The sequence below is a fragment of the Periplaneta americana genome, chromosome 2, assembly GCF_040183065.1.
Source record: "Periplaneta americana isolate PAMFEO1 chromosome 2, P.americana_PAMFEO1_priV1, whole genome shotgun sequence".
Lineage (NCBI taxonomy): Eukaryota > Metazoa > Arthropoda > Insecta > Blattodea > Blattidae > Periplaneta > Periplaneta americana.
The window spans coordinates 39,970,564-39,994,733 of NC_091118.1; the positions used below are offsets into that span (position 1 = coordinate 39,970,564).

Consider the following 24,170-nt stretch of genomic DNA (forward strand, 5'->3'; position numbering starts at 1 on the left):
TGTACTGTATTTCGTCGTTGTTCCTCCAATAACTCCTATGTGTAAAATATAAAATTTTTCAGCAGGAAGAAAAAGCACATTTATTCATCCTATGGTAGCCGTACATAGGAGACTGTGAATTACATTATCGAAATGAAGAAATATGAGTACATATAGGCGTAGGAGATTTTATTATTTGCTGTATTACTATTTCAGTTATTTAATAGAAAAAATCGATAAATATGTCACATAGGAGTTATTGCAGGAACGACGATGATTTGCTCCCTTGTTTAACAGTTTCATTTCTTGTAGCATTGTGTAAAGTTGTTAAGAGTAAAAACATGCTCAGTAAAATGAGAAGTGTATTATCGTTGGAGTCCACACCTGTGGAGTAGCGGTCAGCGCGTCTGGCTGCGAAACCAGGTGGCCCGGGTTCGAATCCCGGTCAGGGAAGTTACCTGGTTGAGGTTTTTTCTGGGGTATTCCCTCAACCCAATACGAGCAAATGCTGGGTAACTTTCGGTGCTGGACCCCGGACTCATTTCACCGGCATTATCATCTTCATATCATTCAGACGCTAAATAACCTAGATGTTGATACAGCATCGTAAAATAACCCAATAAAATAAAAAAAAAATATCGTTGGAAGATCAAGTCAGAATTATTTGCGAAAGTGAAAGTAGTTTACCTGAAAGAAAATGGGCGGAAACATTTAAATGTGGCAAAACTCAGACCAATTCAGTTTTGAAATCGGAGGAAAAAATTATAACCAAATATAATTCCATTGAAAGACTGTGCAACTGAAGAACATATAAATGGACTTTTTAATATATTGAAGGGTAGTTTAGAAAATGAAATAATGTAAAAAAATGTAATAAAATGATATAGAGTTCAGTTTATGATTTTATAAAGCAGAGGTAATGAGTTAGGGAATAAAATTTTAATAAAGTTCTGTACACAACTTTTTATAATTAACAAAAATTCTTAGTTATTTTATTTTATATACTTGTAGTAGATTAACTCATTATTTGTGTAAAGAAAAACAAGTCTCTTTCTATTAAGTGACAACCCCTTTCAAAGATCATTTTTCTTGAAGTTACCAGTGGTGGTTTAAAACAGGTTGAATAAGTTGAATTTGAAAGAAAGAAGAACTATTTCTGTACACAAACAATGGACAAATGCTTGGAAATCTGGTGATTTATTGTGCTCTGCTGCATTCTGAATGAATTGTGTTACTTATTCACAATGTACTGCCGGTTGATAAGGAAGGAATATGTTTTTGCAATAATAATTATCAGTGTAAGCAAATAAAACATTAGAATATGTGAAATTGAGTTTCAGAGCTGCATAACTAAATGTTTCAATACTTGATTAATTAAATATATATTTCCGTCCAAATGACTTATCAGAGTTTTTATAAACAAATGTTATGACATATAATAATTTGTTTTTGTATTACATTTCATATATTGCGAACATTTTCGCCACATGGCATCTTCAGACACTTACTTACTTACTGGCTTTTGAGGAACCCGGAGGTTCATTGCCGCCCTCACATAAGCCCGCCATTGGTCCCTATCCTGAGCAAGATTAATCCATTCTCTATCATCATATCCCACCTCCCTCAAATCCATTTTTATATTATCTTCCCATCTATGTCTCGGCCTCCCTAAAGGTCTCTTTCCCTCCGGGCTTCCAACTAACACTCTATATGCATTTCTGGATTCGCCCATACGTACTACATGCCCTGCCCATCTCAAACGTCTGGATTTAATGTTCCTAATTATGTCAGGTGAAGAATACAATGCGTGCAGTTCTGTGTTGTGTAATTTTCTCCATTCTCCTGTAACTTCATCCCTCTTAGCCCCAAATATTTTCCTGAGAACCTTATTCTCAAACACCCTTAACCTATGTTCCTCTCTCAACGTGAGAGTCCAAGTTTCACAACCATAAAGAACAACCGGTAATATAATTGTTTTATAAATTCTAACTTTCAGATTTTTTGACAGCAGACTGGATGATAAAAGCTTCTCAACCGAATAATAACAGGCATTTCCCATATTTATTCTGTGTTTAATTTCCTTCCGAGTATCATTTATATTTGTTACTGTTGCTCCAAGATATTTGAACTTCTCCACCTCTTTGAAAAATAAATTTCCAATTTTGATATTGCCATTTCACACAATATTTCCGTCACGAGACATAATCATATACTTTGTCTTTTCAGGATTTACTTCCAAACCTATTTCTTTACTTGCTTCCAGTAAAATCCTCGTGTTTTCCCTAATCATTTGTGGATTTTCTCCTAACATATTCACGTCATCCGCATAGACAAGCAGCTGAGTAACCCATTCAATTCCAAACCCTCTCTGTTATCCTGGACTTTCCTAATGACATACTCTAGAGCAAAGTTAAAAAGTAAAGGTGATAGTGCATCTCCTTGCTTTAGCCCACCATCTTCAGACACAATTTCACAATATTTAAATTAGTACATATTGAATGTTTGTAATAATATGCAACAAATACAAATGAATTGTAAACACTTAGATGAAACAAGAATTAAAATAGAACATATTAAGGCAATAGTTACATTTAGTAATAATGCCATCCTGTAAATTCATCCCTCTTAGCCCCAAATATTTTCCTAAGCATCTTATTCTCGAATACCCTTAACCTCTGTTCCTCTCTCAAAGTGAGAGTCCAAGTTTCACAACCATACAGAACAACCTGTAATATAACTTTTATAAATTCTAGCTTTCAGCTTCTTTGAGAGCAGACTGGATAACAAAAGCTTCTCAACCGAATAATAACAGGCATTTTCCATATTTATTCTGTTTTTAGTTTCCTTCCGAATGTAATTTATTTGTTACTGTTACTCCAAGATACTTGAATTTTTCCACCTCTTCAAAGGATAAATTTCCGATTTTTATATTTTCATTTCGTACAATGTTCTGGTCACTAGACATAATCATATACTTTGTCTTCTCGGGATTTACTTCCAAACCTATCTCATTACTTGCTTCAAGTAAGATTCCCGTGTTTTTCCTAATAGTTTGTAGATTTTCTCCTAACATACGTCATCAGCTGATGTAACCCGTTCAATTCCAAACCCTATCTGTTACTTAATGAATTCTTTATATTTCCAAATTATTCTTTGTTGTGGTTGCATGGTCACATAATACACACATTAGATACCATCACATGTTAACATAAATGGGGATGATAGCATTGATAAACTATCAAAAATGAATACAAGCCTGTATTGTCAAAATCAAACCCTAAGTATCCAAACACTAGCTAACAAAATCAAAGCTAAATGAGACGTAGAACTATTCCATAAAGTCAGTCAGAAATCACACATTAAGAAATGGGCAGAAATAAATAAACACTGGAAAACAAACAGAAAAAACCCAGAAAAGCTGTGGCAAACTTCCAGCTCAACACAGGACATAACTGACTGGTAGCACACCTTTGTGCACATTGTGGAATTCATCAGGATCATCCACAGTGAAAGAACATATTTGCAACTCACCAGATTGAACAAAGAGATGCAATAAAAGAAAAATCTGAGTGCACTGTACTGGGAAACAGAAACAAAATGGGTTAAATGATCCCAAACGTGGCCGTTGGACACAAACCAACCAACTTTGCTATGATTTTATACCTCATTTACATGCAGGTATCAGTAATGTGACATCAGCCATTGACATGAATATGTTTTTGATTTTGTGCTTATTTATTAGCATTCATGTTGGTCATGTTTGATTTGTGGAACTAATTAGTAAATATTTTTATACTTAACCCCTTACTGCATAGGACAGTTTTGCACACACTGGTTTAATATTCAAATAACTTAAGTAGTGCCACCGGCATGGCTCAGTCAGTTAAGGTGCTTGCCTGCAGGTCTGAAGTTGCGCTCGGGCATGGGTTCGATGCCCGCTTGGGCTGATTACCTTGTTGGGTTTTTTCCGAGGTTTTCCCCAACCGTAAGGTGAATGTCAGGTAATCTATGGTGAATTTTCGGCCTCATCTCGCCAAATACCATCTCGCTATCACCAATCTCATCGACGCTAAATAATCTCGTAGTTGATACAGCGTTGTTAAAATAACCAATTAAAAAAAAACTTAAGTAATTCTCTCTTTCTCAACCGATGTCACATATGGTCAAATCCAGTTATTGACAGTGTGCCATATCTGTCCCAGTATGCAGTTTGAAATATTATATGCTTATATTATAAGTTGTTGTTGTTTTCTAATGCCAGGCGTTTGACAATAAAGTCATTTGACCTCTTGCACTCCAATATTTTTCAAAGATATTATCATGACCAGCCACTGAAGCACAGATTTTGAGGTGTTCCGAATCCATTTCTTGGCAAGTTGTAGCCGATTTAAGTGAACACCATATTTTAACGTTTTGGTGGCTACTTCATTCACACACAACCCCCAGAATGTCTGGAGGACCACACCTGCTGTTGGTCGATGGGTCCATTGGACCTAGCTGGGAGATCTTGTTGATCACCAGCTTTCCCTCCGTAAGCCACTGGAGGACGATTTTAGTGCCATAGCAGGTCAGCACTAGGAACAGAAAAGTAGAAAGAGGAGGAAGGAAAGGGAAATGAACCCCTAGGCCTCGAATGCTCTAATGCCGTCGGGGTCGAAGAAAGTAAGAGTTCAGTCAGAGGACTGGATAGGAAAGGGTAAAGAGGAAAATTATACCAAATTCAGTCAATAACTCATCAAGCTGACCAGTGCTAATGGATGAGTAGCCCCTCCCTTTAGTTCAGCTCGTAAAATTATGCTTACTAGCAGCTGCACCAGGGAAGGTAGGAATGGCACATTGGGTATTTGTCCAGGTTGGTTCCTTAAAGCCTTCAATGGGAAGGATTAATGGCTCTCCCCCCTGTATCCGACAGATACCCTTTTGCAGATATTATAAGTTATATGAATATAAAACTGGGATGTGCCATATCTGTCCCAGTATGTGGAAAGGGATTAATTTAAAAAAATGTCCTCATGTTATGGTATTATTTTGTACATTTAAAATGCTGCTTTGTTCTTCTGATGGTATATCTCAATTCTGAATGTAAAATTTAAAAAATATATATCCTATATATAATGATGATAATCTGCTAGTCACGAGTCTTATATGTGTGATATTTTCTAGAATTGTCCAAAAATATATTTATTTTATATCCGCCTGTCATAACAGGTAACCATATAGGTCCAGAAAACAATTAAAATGTATATATGGAATAGAGAGAAAAATCAATACAGCAAGTAGCAATCATAGTACAATATGCAATTTAGAAAGTTTAAAAAATTAAACATTATATAAATTATTATGTAAAATGCCTATGGATTTCTTTAAGATATTTAAACAAATATTTTTAATATCTTGGGATGTCATATCATATTGTTTTAAAATGTCAATAGTATATTTATTCGCCAATCCGCAGGCACCAAAAAGCAAACCCCTCACCTCCCATGTGTAATCAATTGCATTATATCTCTCACTGAAATGAGGAACACATGGGCGGTAAATGACTTGTTTTTCTTGACCAACCGCTAATGCTTGAGGTACATCCTTTTCGAACCGTACAGTAGTGTCCAATATTACTGCCTTCTTCTTTTTCTTTTGTCTATTAAGAGCAACTATATCCGCTTGTCTCCTTGGATATACAGTTAAGTTTCATGTTAGATAGTAATTTAAGTATATAGATAACAATTTCAGGAACAATATTAATGTCAGTGTTTTAATTTTTTACAAACCATCCAGTTCCTGTCTTAGGTTAGATATTTTCGTTTTGCTGAAATTTCTTTAAAGAGGATTTGGATTTTTTATAGTTATGAAAATATACACATGTTTTTAAAGTTGTATTGTACAAAAAGTATTCCTTTCACAGAAGTGGGTAACAATCTGTTTCATCTGATCATTACATCTCCATCATTGAAAACATTCTTTCTTCACTTGAATTGGAGGCAGACAATGACAAATAAAATTAACAAACTTTCATAAACAGTCCCCATTCTTAAATTGGGGGGGGGGGAGAATTCAGTCCACTAAAAATCCGAACACCTGCATAGAATTGGAATATATCAGTCCCCTAACTGCCCATTGTGCAACTCAAACCAAGAAATGGATTCGGAACACCTCAAAATCTGTGCTTCAGTGGCTGGTCATGATAATATCTTTGAAAAATATTGGAGTGCAAGAGGTCAAATGACTTTATTGTCAAACGCCTGGCATTAGAAAACAACAACAACTAAAAATCCATTTCCCCCAAAAAGAAATTGTCACTCTGGACACATACAGATGCTTTCAGTTCTTGATACAGGTCAAACAAGTGATGAATCTCACAGTCAGTGTCTCTCTGTTTCATGTTTCCTTGAGCAAGGATATAGTTCATGAAAAGTGGGAAACACAGGATATTTGTTAAACTGCAGCAACTACCCCCTCCCCCCACAAAAAGTCGTGCAAAAGTACTTTTATTTCTCCAAGTACTCAATACAAGATTTATATATATATATATATATATATATATATATATATTTATATATTGCTAATACTTCCTGGGCAAAACATTTACAACCATCTACTGAACATTCTTTTGATACATGAAATACTTGCTGTACAAAATGGATGGTCCAAGATAATCTTATCAGTGCAGATGAAAACTAAAGCTAATGAGTACTCTTTGGCAGAGATAACCGCTGTAGCATATTATTATGCTTGTACACCATGACATTAGTTGGTATCACCTGAATTAAGCTTTTGGGCATTCTAATTTGTCCAGGAATGTTTCTCATACTGACATGAATAGTGTGACAAACACTCCTGTTTATGAAGACATTGTACCCTTTATGCTTATCCTATGTATGTAACTACGTACATATTACATTTGACTCTTGAATTGGATATGTCTTACGTTATTTTATAATTTGATAATTCTGTGTATGTAAATTTTAAACCATATGTTTTAACTGTTAACTTATTTATAGTATTTGATTAATGTCTAATATAATTCATTTGTATTTATATACTTGCATCCAGATCTCTTTCTGATTATATTTCATCAATGTATTTATAAAGCTCATGAAGGTTATTTGATCTGAAAATGACTCTATGTAGCCGAAAATATTCATCATGCATCATTAATACATTAGTAATACTATGTAATTAAAATAAAAAATTCTGTTTATGATAAGCTTTTGATGGCCATTATGTAATTTATATATTTAGGCCTATACAAGGTTTTAATTTCATAACGAATTGTCACTAACATGAGTATAAATGATTCAGATATCATTGTTTTGATAGACATCACAGTTTTGTGAAACGAATTAATGATAATCTTATTGAAACTCTACTGTATGTGAATGGTGTCAGAGGAAAACAGGCGATATCCATTTTTAATGATTTTATGGATAAATATTTGATAGCCGTCCCAACCAGGGTTTAATAATTGGCCTCCTAATCAATTTTAAACGAATATTTATATTTCATTCAGTTTTTTCTGTAATAGAAACCCTAGTTAGGTAGGCTATAATTGAAAAATTTATTGGAAATGCAACAAACAATTTAGGCTACAAGACAAATTACATTTTATAAAGAATGTAAATGATTATTTATTTTTATTTATGCTCGACCATGCCGGAATGTAGTAATTATACACCTGGTAGTAGCCCTTTAATGCACCTCATTAAAGTACACCTATTCATTATAATTCAGTTGTTCAGCCAATGAGAAATCTCCATTGTACTGATTGTACCATTATAAAACCGCAAGTATCGATTATCTCGGATATGCAATCGAAAGACAATTAGCGAAAAGTCACGGGGGCTGGAAATCCAATACTGTCGCAGAAGGTTATGTTCTGTTACTATAATAATTAGCGTTAATTGTAAATAATATTCAAATAAATTTAATTTGTCATCTCGTTTTTCAATGTCTAATTTAATTTCAATGTTATATCAATATTAATATTTAGTTTACTCTCTAGATTATATCAGGTCAATGTGGACATCTGTTCCTCGGAAAAAATCAATACTTTCGCGTCTGCTCTCATCTCACAATTTACGAGCTATGCACAAGGTCACTTCCGCTCTTCAGTCACATAAGAATAAAATGAATACTTCTGAATAATTTCAAGTTAGAAATATGGTCGAGCATAAAAAGTCGTATGAAACTTGACTATAATGGTAATTAAGATGCTCATATGAAAATTATGAAACTCGCTTGCGCTCGTTTCATAAACATACTCGCGACTTAATTACTACCATTATAGGCTCGTTGCATAATGTACTATTATACCATTCTATAGGTGGCAACTGAGACTACAGATCTGTCCAATCACAAAAAATTTAAAAGTGGAAATTTCCATTTAGGGTGAAGTTAAACATTTGCTACACTGATTAAAGACCAGGAGTATTCAGATATTAAAACATGTTTTTCTCAATATGATGTTTTGTGATAATCTGTTTTTCCTCAGACACCCTTCATATGCAGACATACAATATTTTTAATACCTTCTCACGATTATCATCATTGGGAGGTTCAGAGCTTCTAGATGTTTGATTTGAGTTTTACAAATATATTTTTTTTTTGTCATCACTCTTGTCTTATTTCACACCTTTTGTACATCTTCTGTGGTAGTGTGCTAATTCCTGACACCTACATTTTCATGTGCACGTACATCATTCTCATTTCTTCTTTTACCTCTTCCTCCTCCTCCTCCTCCTCATCTTTGTCAGTAGCTTACTTATTCCCAAAAGAAATTTTATAAGTGTTACATAAGGAACATATTTTTTTTTAAGAATTAGTGTTCTGAAGATTAGATGATAAACATGTAACCTATTTATAAGTTACCATTGATGTACTTGTAAAAAAAAAAAGCTCTAAGGATTTGTAAATATTATTATTTTCTTTACAGGAAGTGCGTTTTTAATTTTAAGACACATGCTGTTAGCATTACAATAAGGCAGTATGCAATTTATGCATGCTTTAAAATAAGCTCATTTAGTGTTCTTGAGAAGTGTTGCACATATTTCAATGATAGGGAGGTAATATTTTCTTGTAGCAATTGCACTGGTAGTTCTGTTGAATTTGTAAGAAAGTGTAAGCTTGTCAGTTATTTTTTTTGTCACTTGTAGACATCTTATTTATATGCACTAAAAGCTAAGCATACCACCGAGTGTACTAGGGTGGATGTGATGTCAGATGGGAGAGTTTCTAGGCATGATTCACGAATCTCCGAAATATGGCAGTAGGTAAATGAGTCCTGTGTACTGCAACATGCATTTTGTAAACTGCTCACTGACTTGTATGTGACAATTAAGACCATTAGCAATATATTGTCTGTATTTTCTTTTGGTACCATTAAGTTACAAGTCAGCACTCAGTTTACAAGACTCAGTCCGTGTGACTCATTAATCTATTATTAGATATCGAAGATATGTTAACCAGGCTTAGAATACCCTCCCAATGGACACCACTTTCACTCTAGTATACTCTAACATTCTTAGCTTTTAGTGCCTATAAATCCCATGTATATCACCACTTAGATCAGATTCTTAGTGTATAAATATAGGAGATAGTTAAATTTAATGAACAAAGTGTGAAGTGTGTTCAGGAAGATATTTTCTTCATTTAGTGGGAATGAATTAAATGACTTTTTCAGAACCACTTCATCATTACAGTGCTACACATTCTGTCAGCTACTTCCACACATATTCACCTCCTATATCGAAACATAGTCATATTGGAGTTTTTGTATTCTTTTATCATAGCAGTCTGTCATCACCAGTGTTTTGACACAGTCCTTCACAACTGTCTCCAAATCATCACTGTTCATAATCACAGATCATGTTACTGACACCATGATCTTGCTCTCACAAGGAGAGAACACACTTTTGGAGTCACTAAATTTGATGATTCTCTTTCAGATGAAAGTTAATGTAATACAGCAAAGCTGAATTACACAACATTTAAAGGTTGATTAGTTAGGATGCGTATTTTCTGGGCTAGAGGGCCGCGGTGTGTCGGTGTTACAACCAAATGTTTCGTCCACTACTCCGGTGGACATCTTCAGTGGCGTGGTACACGTGTGCGGAGAGATCTGCTGTGTGTATCAGGAACTGGCATTGAGACTGGTAGCACGTCGATATTTAAGGTGTGGGACTGTTGTTGCTTGTTCTTGTCGCTGCGGTCCGCACCAGTGGCTTCGATGTTCTGATTGTTTGTCATAGTGTCTAATTGTCGGAGAAAGGATTTGATGTGTGTGCTTCTGAGGGCCGGATGCCAAGCTTTGTTGACCTTGAGTCCTTCCTCCTTACGGTTAAAGTTGTTTTTGTGTTTATGAATTTCAATAGCTTCCCGATGTAACCTGGCATAAAAGTGTGGCGTACTGCTTAGGATGTCGGTATCCTGGAACCTGATGTTGTGATCCCCATCATTAAAAGCATGCTCGGCTACGGCCGACTTGTCCATGTGACCTAGACGGCAGTTCCTTCCATGCTCGGTGATTTGGGTCTTGAAGCTACGCTGTGTTGTACTGTCAGTGTATATAGGTACAACACAGCGTAGCTTCAAGACCCAAATCATCGAGCATAGAAGGAACTGCCGTCTAGGTCACGTGGACAAGTCAGCCGTAGCCGAGCATGCTTTTAATGATGGGGATCACAACATCAGGTTCCAGGACACTGACATCCTAAGCAGTACGCCACACTTTTATGCCAGGTTACATCGGGAAGCTATTGAAATTCATAAACACAAAAACAACTTTAACCGTAAGGAGGAAGGACTCAAAGTCAACAAAGCTTGGTATCCAGCCCTCAGAAGCACACACATCAAATCCTTTCTCCGACAATTAGACACTATGACAAACAATCAGAACACCGAAGCCACTGGTGCGGACCGCAGCGACAAGAACAAGCAACAACAGTCCCACACCTTAAATATCGACGTGCTACCAGTCTCAATGCCAGTTCCTGATACACACAGCAGATCTCTCTGCACACGTGTACCACGCCACTGAAGATGTCCACCAGAGTAGTGGACGAAATGTTTGGTTGTAACACCGACAGACCACAGCCCTCTAGCCGTGAAAGCCTACATTCTAAGGTTGATTAGTTACTTACAACAAAGGTGGAGATCTGCTGCCATTTGCTTAATGTACTTACCTTCCTTTCATGCTTGTAAGGTAGCCGTGGTATCTCAGTGTGTAGATGCAAGACTGGTAATGTTGAGGTCGTGAGTTCGAGACCTGTTTAGTTAATACTTTTATTTGCTATTAAATTATTCTATGATTAATGTTTTGATTTATATATGAATGTGTTTGTTGTATGTTTAGAAAACAAGATGAGAGTCATTACTTCTTTTTTTAAGATAACTTGCATGTGAACACATGGAAAAAAATCATCATACATTTGCTGATATTTGAACTTCAGATGGGCAGAAACTTGAGTCATAATTTGATACAATTTTTACAGCATTATAATGGATCATTTATGAATATTTTAAGATGTGAGACTTAACTGTAGATCTTTTTGTATTCACTATTATGTGCTAAGTAAAAAAATTATAAATTTATGTCTACGAGTATCTTTGCACACATCTCAAAAAATAAATTATGTAATTTTGTGTTGGCTTTCAGAACTCAAATATCAGTACGTTATGATATTGATGTAAGGATTTAAAGTATTTTTACAGGAATTACAAGTTGTAATTGGAGTGATTTTGGATAATAAAATATTTTTTTCAACATAACTATTAACAGAAACACTATTACGATAGTGTAGTGTAAAGATATTAATTTTATTCAGAAATATCAGCAAGAAAATCAAGCTTTTAGGTAATTTGTTTTGAGATACATGCATTCATCCTCGTTTGCAAATTTATTTTTTCATGTAGTGCGTAATAGTGAGTAAAAATGAACTAAAGTAATGTCTCACATCTTAAAATATTCATAAATGATTCATTATAATGCTGTAAAAATTGTATCAAATTATGACTGCAGTTTCTGTCCATCTGAGTTCAAACATTAGCAAATGTATGATGATTTTTTCCATGTGTTCACATGCAAGTTATCTTAAAGATAGAAGTATTGACTCTCTTCATCTTGTTTTCTAAACACACAACAAACACATTCATATACGAGGCGCGTCCATAAAGTAACTTTCCCGCTCGTCTCACAGCTAGCAAACCATATGTTGCGTGAAGCGACTGCGTGTACGTGATAGAGTAATGTCCTGGCATGTTGCATGCGCTAGCGGAACTTCCCGAGTGCTCTCCGTAGCTTCGTGGCATTGGTTGAAGATGGATGTTCCTATTCCAGCTCCTGCCACGTGAAGTGCGATCATTAATGAATTGTTTGAATGCACAGGGCATGGCGCTGATTGAAATTCGTCAGCTGTGCCAGGTCTATGGGCCTAATGTCATGAGCCAGCAGATGGTGCATTGCTGCTGTAGACAATTTTCAGCAGGATGCCAAAATGTGCATGACGAGGAGTGCCGTGGGAGGCCAACCATCATCACATACTACCTTGTGAAGCAATGCACCATCTGCTTGCTTATAGACCTGGCACAGCTGACGATAAATTTCAATCGGCGCTATGCCCTGTGCATTCAAAAACTTTATCACTGATCGCACTTCACACGTGGTGGGAGCCGGAATAGGAGCGTTCGTCAACCAATGCAACGAAGCTACTGGAGAGCACTCGGGAAGTTCTGCTAGCGCATGCGCCATGCCAGGACATTACTCTATCACGTACACGCAGTCGCTTCACGCAGCATATGGTTTGCTAGCTGTGGGACGAGTGGGAAAGTTACTTTATGGACGCGCCTTGTATAAATCAAGACAATAATCGTAAAATAATTTAATAGCAAATAACAGTATTAACTAAACAGGTCTCGAACTCACGACCTCAACATTACCAGCCTTGCATCTACACACAGAGATACCACGGCTACCTTACAAGCATGAAAGGAAGGTAAGTACATTAAGCAAATGGCAGCAGACCTCTTCCTTTGTTGTAAGTAACTAATCAACCTTTAAATGTTGTATAATTCAGCTTTGCTGTATTACATTAATTTCCATCTGAAAGAGAATCATCAAATTTAGTGACACCAAAAGTGGGTTCTCTCCTTGTGAGAGCAAGATCATGGTGTTGGTGACATGATCTGTCATGATCAACCGTGATGATGATGTCATGACATTGATGATAGATTGCTCTGATGAAAGAGTACGAAAAACTTCTGCTCCAATATTATGCTTCAATATAGAAGGCAAATATGTGGACAAGAAGCTGCCAGCATGTGTAATATTGCAATAATTAAGTAATGAATGAAAATGTTTTCATTTCATCCATTCACAACTTTCTGAATGTGCTTCAAATTCAATTCAAAGTTAATGAATTTTTGGATCATTAGCTGCTGATTTTTGTGCTGTTAAGTGATAGAGTTTGTGTCTACAAATTCTGTTATGAATATTAATTTATTTTCCATAGGAACTTTGAGAGAGTTCGTCTTGTGTTTGTCTTGTATTGTTGCAAGTGGTGACCATACTTTATTCTGACAGTATCAGGGAGTCACTCAGTGTCTAGTGTAGAGCCAAAATTCTCACACGACATTGTGGAAGTGGGAATGTTTCATGTGCTAATTGTTCACTTTTTCAATTATACGCATAATGCTGATGTAACAGTTATGTAAGAGATTGGAAAATACAAGGTGAGTGAAAAGAATGAATTAGTGCTTGTAACTTTTCTATTTTTAATTTTATAAAAAGTTACAGGGAAGTGAAAAAATGGAATATTTTGGACATGTTTTTATTTATAAAGGATGTACCAACAGTTTGTTTTTGTAAATGGTACTGTGTACCTACTTATTTTTTCATTTTTGGATTCCTCAGATCTCAGAACATACACAATACAAAAATATTTTCTTTTGAATTATAAACACATTGATGGCGTAGAAAATGGATTTACACAGTGAAATAAAATTTAACTACAATATTAAAACAAGGCATGGAATTTAAAGAAAGAAAAACCATTAAAAACAATGTAACTGTGTTCTAATTGTGTTACATTGATATCAGTTTACAGACTGTGTTCAGAATGGTCCCCATTCACTGCCAAACAATACATAAGTCTGTATCAGAAACTGTTTGTTTTCAGCAACACTGTTCGGTTGATCTGTCGTATCTCATCTCTTATTCTTCATTTTGACTCTCCCAGATCTGATGGTCGGTCCTGGTAAACCCTTCACTTGAAATTGCTCCACGAGAAAAACCTAACAGGTTGAGATAAGCAGATTTTGGGGGCCATTCAAGAATCGTTGTTATTCATTTATTTTTTATTAGTCTTTTTCTATGATTATTTAATTCATGGTTCCCTTATTCTCCATAATTCAAGAACCGTTGTTATTCAGTTATTTTTTATTAGCCTTTGTGATTATTTAATTAATTGGCCCCTTATTCTCCATTATTAAAGAACCATTGTTATTCAGTTGGTTTTTTATTAGCCTTTGTCTAGGATTATTTAATTTATGAGCCCCTTATCCTCCATGGTGATAAATTGATATACCGAAGCTTTTCTCTTTATGTACACATATATTTTGATAATAATTTGAGGTTATTGTTAGAAAATAGTAGCTTATACGTGGGAAAAAAATATGATTTTGTACGCCAAAGTTCAACCCACCACACCGGATCGAATCTTTCTCCTTTGGTTCTTTTCATTTAATGATCTGTAGGACAAAAAAAAATTAATCTCTGCATAAACAACAGATTTATTTTCTAGTACGCACAATAATCTAATAACGCAGTATTTCATGATACTGTCTAATATCAACTAAACTTTAATTTATTATCCATCTTGAATCTTGCATACACTATTTTTAACACTTAAATACAAATGATTGCTAAAATGGCAAACTTATTATTAAGTATATAAGCACGTATGGCTTACAGCTGTTTCGGTGTATACTGTACACCATCATCAGAGCCTATTAGATCCTGGAGTCATCTAGATATCACTGCCTGTTGTAGGGGTGTGTTTGTGTGTTGAAAAGTGGAGTCAAATAGTGTGTTCTGAAATTGATCTGTGTGTTGAGAATTTGATGTGTTGTAGTGTGTGTGTATATTTCGTATTGTTCTAGTGTGTTCTCAACACAATACGAAATATACAGACATATTAAAACACACCCTGATCAAATTCTCAACACACAGATCAATTTCAGAACACACTCACTATTTGACTCCACTTTTCAACACGCAAACACACCCCTACAACAGGCAGCAGTATCTAGATGACGCCAGGATCTAATAGGCTCTGATGATGGTGTATAGTATACACCGAAACAGCTGTAAGCCACACGTGCTTTGTAATTAACACTAGTAAGTTTGCAATTTTATCAATCGTTTAATTTATTAAATTACACGTTTCTAGCTCTATCTCAGAAAAAAAGTAGACTGTTGGTAGCTAGTTAAGGTTTTATCATCTCCTTTAAAGTTATGTGCTTGAAGATAGGGGGTGGAATTTCAAATTCAAAAGCAGTGGTGGAGGATGGAACAGAAAATTCAATGAGCAATGGTTTTGGACTTCGCCCTCGAAACTAAATGGAAGTGGTTTTTCCCAAAATCGTGTCCCATGCACATCTACTTGCAAATGTGTTTGCATCTTGCTGTTATGGAAAATTTGAAATTGTAGTGTAAGCAGTGTTCATCTTTCTCTGTTTCAGGTGTGTTGGTGTCTATGCCAACTGCTCCTGTCGTGGCAGCAGCTGCACCAATTACTCAAACTAACAGCAATGCAAAAAATGGTGTTTCAGGTAAGTATTTTCATTGTAAATAGCTTAAATTAAATTAAATCCATGGTCTGACATTCCATGGAGGGTCGGTACTGACATACTAACTGCTCTGGCCTTGCGTTCACATGCTTTAGGAAAGGTTAACGATCATCCTACCAGTATGAGAGTAATATACGGTCAACACAGTCTCTCCAGCTGTTAAAGTTGGCTTACAAAATAGGATTTTGCTATTTACTCTTGCTGTTACTATTTAATAAATGCCATAAAAAATCTTTATGAAACAACTAGTCATTCATTCATAGTGTTTTGCCCATGGGCAGGTGTTTCATTGCAAACCCAACATTCTCCCGTCTTTCTTATTTTCTGCCTTCCACTTTGTCTTCTCATATGATCCATATATCTTAATGTCATCTATCATTGATTTCTTCTTCTGCCGCGAACTCTTCTCCCGTTCACCATTCCTTCCAGTGCATCCTTCAAAAGACAGTTTCTTCTCAACCAATTCATCTTCCTCTTTCTGATCAGTTTCAGCATCATTCTTTCTTCACCCAGTCTTTCCAACACAGCTTCGTTTTTTATTCTGTTGTCCATTTCACACACTCCATCTTTCTTCATATCCACATTTCAAATGCTTCTCTTCACTTCGTCGTAATGTCCACGTTCCTGCTCCCATACATTGCTACACTCCACACAAAGCACTTCACTAGTGTCTTCCTTAGATCTTTCTCCAGAGGTCCGCAGAAGATGCTCCTTTTTCTATTAAAAGCTTCCTTTGCCATTGCTATTCTTCTTTTGACTTCTTGGCAGCAGCTCAGAAACAACTACAATACAAATTAAATTAGATCACGGAAATATAAGGTTTTGAAGTAAATCAGTGGCTCAGACAAGGTTGTGGTCTCTCCCCATTTTTATTTATTTTGTACCTGGACAAGATAATTAAAGAATGGAAATCATGAAGACCCCCAAGAGAGTATACATTGATAGAAACACAGTATTACAAACATTAATTTTGGAGATGACCGAATATTGATGACAGAAAGTGAAGATGATTTGCAATGATCTGTTTTTAAACTGCAATCTTTTCTTAGAAACTACAACATAAAACTTTCAGAGGATAAAACTAAGTCAATGGCAATAACTGGAAAAAAACTTTCGAGAATTAAAATATTGATAAATAACAAAATTATTGAACAGGTAACAGATTTTGTTTACTTGAGAAGTGATATATCTTGATTTGAAAACCAAAAAGATGTTCAGACAAATTTAGTAAAATATAACAGATTAAATGGCATGTCGAAAAGAAATTTTGGAAAATATTTGAGAAAAGAAGTTAAAGTTAGATACCACAACGTAATTTCTAACCGAGCTCCTTCTTTTTAGAAGGGAATGTTGCATTCTCCGGTAACATGATAAACACAGAATTAACTGTTCACAGATGAGATGAAGTGACTTTACGAGATAGATTTAGAAGTGAGGAAATTAGAGAAAAATGGCATTCTTTAAAAGCGAGATTTTCCTTAAACCGTTTTTTATAAAAGTGGGAATTAATTACATTGTTCTTATGGTAATTCGTCTGGGATTTAACAGTTTACTGGTATTTCTTACAAAATGGGAACATTAAACCAGGTTTTTGCTGTATGTCTTTCATCAACAAAAAGTGTAATTGAGAAGGCTTTAGCATTGGGTAAAGATACGAAGCAAAAAACATTACAAGACTTTTATAAAAAATAATATTGTACAGTTTTACAGCATCGGACTGCCTTTGACTTTTCAATAAATATCTGGTTTCATGCTGTAATGTTCCTACTGTGCGAGTAATTATTATGTGTTTGTCATTAATGGTTCTTAAAATTTAAAATAACTTTTATTTATAGTTTTCTTCTTTTTAGCTCTAATCAATAATTCAGCTTGCCAGGTAGGGTTGCCAAGTTTTCAGTCTGAAAATATGGGATATTTTGGAAATAATTACTAAAATCTTCCATCAAGACATAATCGACATGTTTTATCTTCAGTACAGCATCATGCTTCTTACCCATCACTTGTAAGGAAAGGAAATTCATAGTGAAACATAGTGGAACACGTGTTGTCAGCCAATAGCTGGATACACTACGAAGGTAGATAGATCTTCAGTACAGTATAACTGAACGCAAAAGTAATGTAAAATTAATCTCATAGCATTATTAATACCACTTGCTTTGTATTCATTCAGAAACTTTTACAATAATTGAAATTTCCCCGTACAAAACAGGTTGCAAATTAATGAGAATTTGTCATTGTAGATTGAACTTAAAAATATGTAATTAGAATAACTTCCATAGCATCATAGCACTATTCTTATTTACCATTTAAAGAAATAAATTACAGGAGAAACTATTATCAATACGTGAGATGGGAGACTGGCGAAAATGTGGGTAAAATCCTAGATCATATATGTAACAGATAACTCCTCGCTATGTTAAAATCGGCAGCACTTTGAAGAGAACAACTGCCAGGATCGCCACCCGTCCGCCGTAAACGAACACGAGATGGCAGCACAGTTGCTAATGCAATTCAAATGGGTATTATGACGTGACTCCTTATATAACAACTAGATGGCAGCCTAGTAAACCTGATAAAAGTTGTTAACCTGAAAGCCTATGACCCCGACATATGTTACATATATGATCTAGGGTAAAATGCGGGAAAATCCGTAAAATATGGGAGACCTGGCAATCCTATTGCTAGGTGATGATAGAAAACAAAAGATCTGAAACAAGTGAATGAGATGTATAGACAACTGAATACTCTTTCAAATTTAAATATCATAATACACCATGTTCCGCTTAGAGAGATCGAAAAATAAGTGATAATTTAAGGTGTAAATAATGGTTTTATAACATAACTTGATGTAAAAACTCTCTGAGAGTGCGCTTCGAGTTACCGTGCAGACATCTAAACAGTACTCACCTCCTGCCAAGTGTTCTATAACATTTGTGGAGTGGCTAGTGCAGTTGCATTTGTAATACGTTGCCTCACTTCTTCTAAAGTGTCAATTCTACTACGTTGGTACACAACATCCTTCACAAAGTCCCAAAAAAAGTCAAAGGGAGGTCAGGTTGGGTGACTTAAGTAACCACTTAGCCAAGCAAGGGGACTCATCTTCTAATCAAATTATCGAGAACGTCTGCATCCAAGAAGTCATGCACTGCTTCATAGTAATGGGGTGGAGCCCCACAATGCTGAAAAGCCGATCCTGAGGGGGAGTTGGTCAACAACAAAAGTTCTGCAACACGTCCAGATACACCTTCCCTGTGACTGTCGCCTTGACGAAGAAGAATGGTCCAATGACGAAATGTTCTACTCATCAGGCTTGTTTCCGAGTTAAACATTGGTGCGCATATGAACTTGTAGCTGTTTTTAAACCATTGTTGCATAAACTTGGACAATTTCTGCATTTTGTCAGATGTAAATCACAACAATATCATTATCAGATTTTAAATGGTGAGCATTTATTTCTCGATCCCACTAAGCGGGACACAGTGTATAGGGGTGTCATTTGAAATTTCAAAGGGGAGTGTTGGGATGAAACTTAAAATTCAATTAACACTTGTTATAACTTCCCCCTTAATTTTTTAGTTGAGGGTTTTTTGTTTAAATTAAATTTGATTGAAATAGCTACTTAGACTAGGAAGTTTTGAAATGAAAGCCCTGTATTGAAATAGGTATTGCATCACCATTGCTCGGAGTAACAGCAAATGAGAGTGAAACAGCTGCCACTCCAGGCCACCAGAGGCAGCAACAGCAACAGCAGCAGCAGCAACAACAATCAGCAACACAGCTGAATGGCACAACGACAAACAACGTAAATAACACCAACACCACTTTGGCAAACACAAAAGAGAAGACTCCCATGTGTCTTGTCAATGAGCTCGCAAGGTTCAATAAGGTGAGTTAATTTCTCTCTCCACCTACTGTATGTTGATTTATTGCAGAGTGAACTGTGCAAACTATTTTTTCAAGCCTTTTATCCTGACAGTTTGAAGTAAAACCCCATAAAATATGCCAATTTCTGGTCTCTCTCTTCCCCTGTTTCCATACGATCCCCAGACTTGGCATCCAATGATTTTTTTCTATGGAGTTCAGTGGCGCAACAATGGGGGTGAGGTGGGGGAAAGCAGTTGAAATTTGAGGGGTAAATAGCATAGCTTTCATCCTCCTAAAATATTAGAATATTTCCCAATCGTCCCACAGCTAGCAAACCATATGTTGCGCGAAGCGACTGTGTGTTTGTGATAGAGTAATGTCCTGGCATGGTGCATGCGCTAGTGGAACTTCCTGAGTGCTCTCAGTAGCTTTGTTGAATTGGTTGAAGATGGACACTCCTATTCCAGCTCCCACCGTGTGTGAAGTGCGATAAGTGATAAAGTTTTTGAATGCACAGGGCATAGTGCCGATTGAAATTGTCAACTGTGCCAGGTCCATGGGCCTCACGTCATGAGCAAGCGGATGGTGCTTTGCTGCTGTAGACAATTCATTCATTCATTCATTTATTTATTTTATTCCATAGGTCTTACATGAGCAATGAAGCTTTAAGATGTGGAACAAGTCAGAATTTTACAATATTACAATTACAGTTTTTACAAATTTTTATAGTTTTACAATTTAGTAATTTTGTACAATTTTTACAATTTTGTGCAATTTTTTGCAATATTTTGGCGAGATGTAGTGAGATGAGGTGAGGTCCGAGAATTCGCCAAAATATTACCCGGCATTTGCCTTTTGGTTTGGGGAAAACCTCGGAAAAACCCAACCAGGTAATCAAATCAAAGGGGGGTAATCTAATCAAAGGGGTTGATGCAAAGGACTCGCCATACACCATCCGGCTTCAGTCCCACGGCTGTGGAAAACCTCGGAAGAAACCAAAGACCAGGACTCCAAAATGTGCATGACGAGGAGTGCAGTGGGAGGCCAACCATCATCACAGACGACCTTGTGGAGCAACGCACCACCTGCTCCCTCAAATCTGATAGTCGGATCGATTATGAAGCTAATTTTTTTTATTGTTATCAATTACTATGATGTTGGTGCATTTGGTGGAGCCAGTGGACGATATACAATGTAGTTCTTCATAAATGTCAAACTTCCAGACTTCTTAAGACATTCAGCAATTCGGCTTCTAACCCAGTGATGTCGATTGTTCCGCAACAGTTCCCCTTTTCTGTAGAAACCAAGGACATGAGTGAAGGTTTCGTACTCGTTGCAATGATGGCTCCTACCAGAGACACTACGTACTATGATAACATTACAATTCATTTTTATAGCATTAGTCCATTAAGAGGTGGATAAGCTTTTCTTGGTTGAAATCCAGGAATTTGATCATGATCATTCTGAAAAATGCGAAATACCTTTACCACAGTGGTTGTTTTTTCTGTTTTTCAAACTCTTCATTTCGTAATTTCTTCTGTAGATTTCGCACATTAGGCTATTCCTCAGAAGGCAAACCAAGGTGTTGTATACTGGCTCTTATTTCTTGTGCGAAATTTCTTATAGTCGCAAGAAGAGATCATCAATGGAATCTAACAGGTTGCATACATTAATATATTACAAGAATGCTTCCCACGAAGCTTTCATAATGCCCAGACCACGAACTTTCCTGAAACTATAAAACATACTATCTGGGCTATCTATTGGCAATCCAGTTATTTCCTTGACAGCATTTCTTATCAGTTTATCAATATCAAACAAAAAACTATGTTTGAGCTTTGATAATGGAGCACATTGTAGAGAATAAATCAGACTTGGCCATATATATATATATAGCTTTATTATATTATCTTTTAATTGGGTATGAGAAATGTTGAATGTACTAGTTTGGATATACTAGTGCGTAATTTATTCATAATGATTTTAACTTTGCTATAAACAGAACAAATTATGGTGCCCGTCAATGTAATTTTATTGTTTAACTGACAGTCCAGCTCAATTTTAAAATGTTGTCAAAGCATTATATATGATAAGTTGGCAGTAAATCAAGGCCTGCTAATTTAATACACATGGCCAGTTACGTAAGATACGAGTTTCAGTTTATACATACGTTTCTAATGGAATGTTCTATTATTGTTTTGAAGTTCACACTACCTTGTTAAAAATAGTATCCAGTAACTAGAAAAATACTTATCTTTGTTGAATGAATGTATCGTTCATTTTAATTTCATAATAGTGTAATGCATTATTTCCCTATAGAAAGATATATTTATAATTTTAGACAGCAATTGTGGTATTATTTGTGCATTGTTGAGTAGAGAGAATAGAAATCTTATGTATTGTTAAATTTAAATCAGGATTACGCCAATTACGAGAGATGTTTTAAGTGTGAGGATCTGTTGTTGAATATTTCTTCGGTTATTGTTGTTCAATAATAAAGACTGGAAGGTAAATGGTGTAATTACAGACTTGTGTTAATGGCGCAAAATATGGCACTTTTAAACAACAAACCTGTGCATGAATATGAAATTTGAGGGAAGCTATTAGTGCATACTTTTCAGGGAAGGGATCTGGTAATAATCTAGTTCATTATTAGAGAAATAACTTAATTTTTTTTTTTAATGTAGAATTGTAGCTTAACCAACGTGAACATAACAATTTAAATATATTTCAATTTTAGTTTTCCTATATTTGTTTTTCATAATGAAGTATACATTTGAAATAATTGCAAAGTGTATGTAGATGATTACTGCATGTGAAATTCTAATTTTTTAAGTTTTAAAAATTGAGTCATAGTAATTTGAATCAACATATTTGGATCTAGTTTATGTGAATCTACATATTTGGATTTAGTTTATGAATCATTAGTAAGTATTACACTATATTCATGATAAGTCGCTGCATGTCTATATCAGTTGAGAGTCCCTATATAAACAATAAAGTAATAAAAGTTGGGACATACGTGCAGCAATTTTTTTTTATTGTTGGTTTCAAAAACTACAGCCATTTTCTGCATTTTTTTTTTGCTTCAAATTGCTTATCGAAGAAAATAAATGTGTTGAGATTGAGGTTAATGAGACGGTCTTGATTCTAATATAATATTTAATGAAGGAATTTAATATATTATTCATAATAGTTGCATTAAACATACACATAAAATTTAATAGGTAACAGAACTTTGAACATGATTGTGAATTTGTTTTGAGTGAAAGTTTTGGTATTATTTTGTATAATGAAAGGTTATTTGATAATTTGTTGCAAAACAAGAACAGAACGAGAATTTTTTGTTCATCTATTTCCTAATAGGCTACATCTTGTTTGTAGGCTATTTTATTGTAATTTTATACATTAAGGTATTTTATTCCCTACATATATTTTTTTGTGATATACCGCATTGTACATGATATTCTGACTACAATTTCCTAATTGCATAAGTTGTTTATGAGCTGTGTAAATTTAATTTTTTGCGAAACTTAATAATTTATTATTATTTTGTATTAAATTACACACATCAGTAATTATTCCTCTGGAGGTTATTTCATTGTGGATAATTATAACTTTACCTGTAATTTTGGCATGTTGATATAGTTAGAAAAGGTTACATTTGGTTATTGGTACTAGTATTTTCAAAAACCTGAGAATTACATAGGTTTCTTATTTGCAGATCCAGCATCAATACCGCCTGACCAATGAACAGGGACCAGCACATAAGAAGCGGTTCACCGTTACATTGAAATTGGGTGATGAGGAGTACTCGGCTGAGGGGGCAAGTATCAAGAAAGCTCAGCACTCAGCAGCCAGTGAGGCTCTGGAACATACACAATACAAACATCCTCCGCCTAAAACACAACGGAATATTCGTCTTGGGAAGAGTAAGTATTTAAAGACAAGATTTCCTGAAATAACTTAATCATTTTAATATCACTTTAATTTTGTGCCAGGAGTTTTAGGTCATTAAATCTTCGTTTTAAGTGTTTCTGTTTAAATAAAATGGAAAGAGTTTTTCGTATTGTTTGGTAACTATATAGGCTACTGACACCACATGTTTTCGTGTATGCATTTGTAGTTCCTCCCCTTCCCCCCTTATTTTTTATTATTGTTTATTTTTTGGCGATTATGAAGAAAGAAGAATTTTTTCTGAGGTTTGGTCACCCATTAGATCGGATTCTGTTTGCCCTATATGATAGAAGGACATGAGTATGGAAGTACATAGGCTGGATGAAGATGAAAGTGATAATGATGGTGAAATGAGTGTAGGATCCGGCATTGAAAGTTACCCATCATTTGCTCTTAATGGGTTGAGAGAAAACCCTGGAAGAAACCTCACCAGGCAACTTGTCCCAAGAAGGATTTGATCTCAGTGTAAGGCATGCTCACAATTACACCAAAACAGTGGACAATATTTGAGACATAAAAATTTAGTTTTG

At 35.4% G+C, this 24,170-nt stretch overlaps 2 protein-coding genes across 6 annotated transcripts in view; one reads left to right on the top strand and one right to left on the bottom strand.

Annotated features, from left to right (window-relative positions):
* Positions 1 to 24,170, bottom strand: part of LOC138692833 (hemolymph lipopolysaccharide-binding protein-like) — a 558,083-nt gene that overhangs the window by 285,641 nt on the left and 248,272 nt on the right. The gene's annotated exons all lie outside the window — the stretch shown is intronic.
* Positions 1 to 24,170, top strand: part of stau (double-stranded RNA-binding protein Staufen) — a 96,585-nt gene that overhangs the window by 21,181 nt on the left and 51,234 nt on the right. For all 5 annotated transcript variants that reach the window (XM_069816019.1, XM_069816026.1, XM_069816034.1 and 2 more), the window contains 3 exons: positions 15,712 to 15,801; positions 19,482 to 19,705; positions 23,408 to 23,615. In XM_069816019.1, the coding sequence (XP_069672120.1) occupies positions 15,712 to 15,801; positions 19,482 to 19,705; positions 23,408 to 23,615 (522 nt within the window). The remainder of the gene's footprint in view (positions 1 to 15,711; positions 15,802 to 19,481; positions 19,706 to 23,407; positions 23,616 to 24,170) is intronic.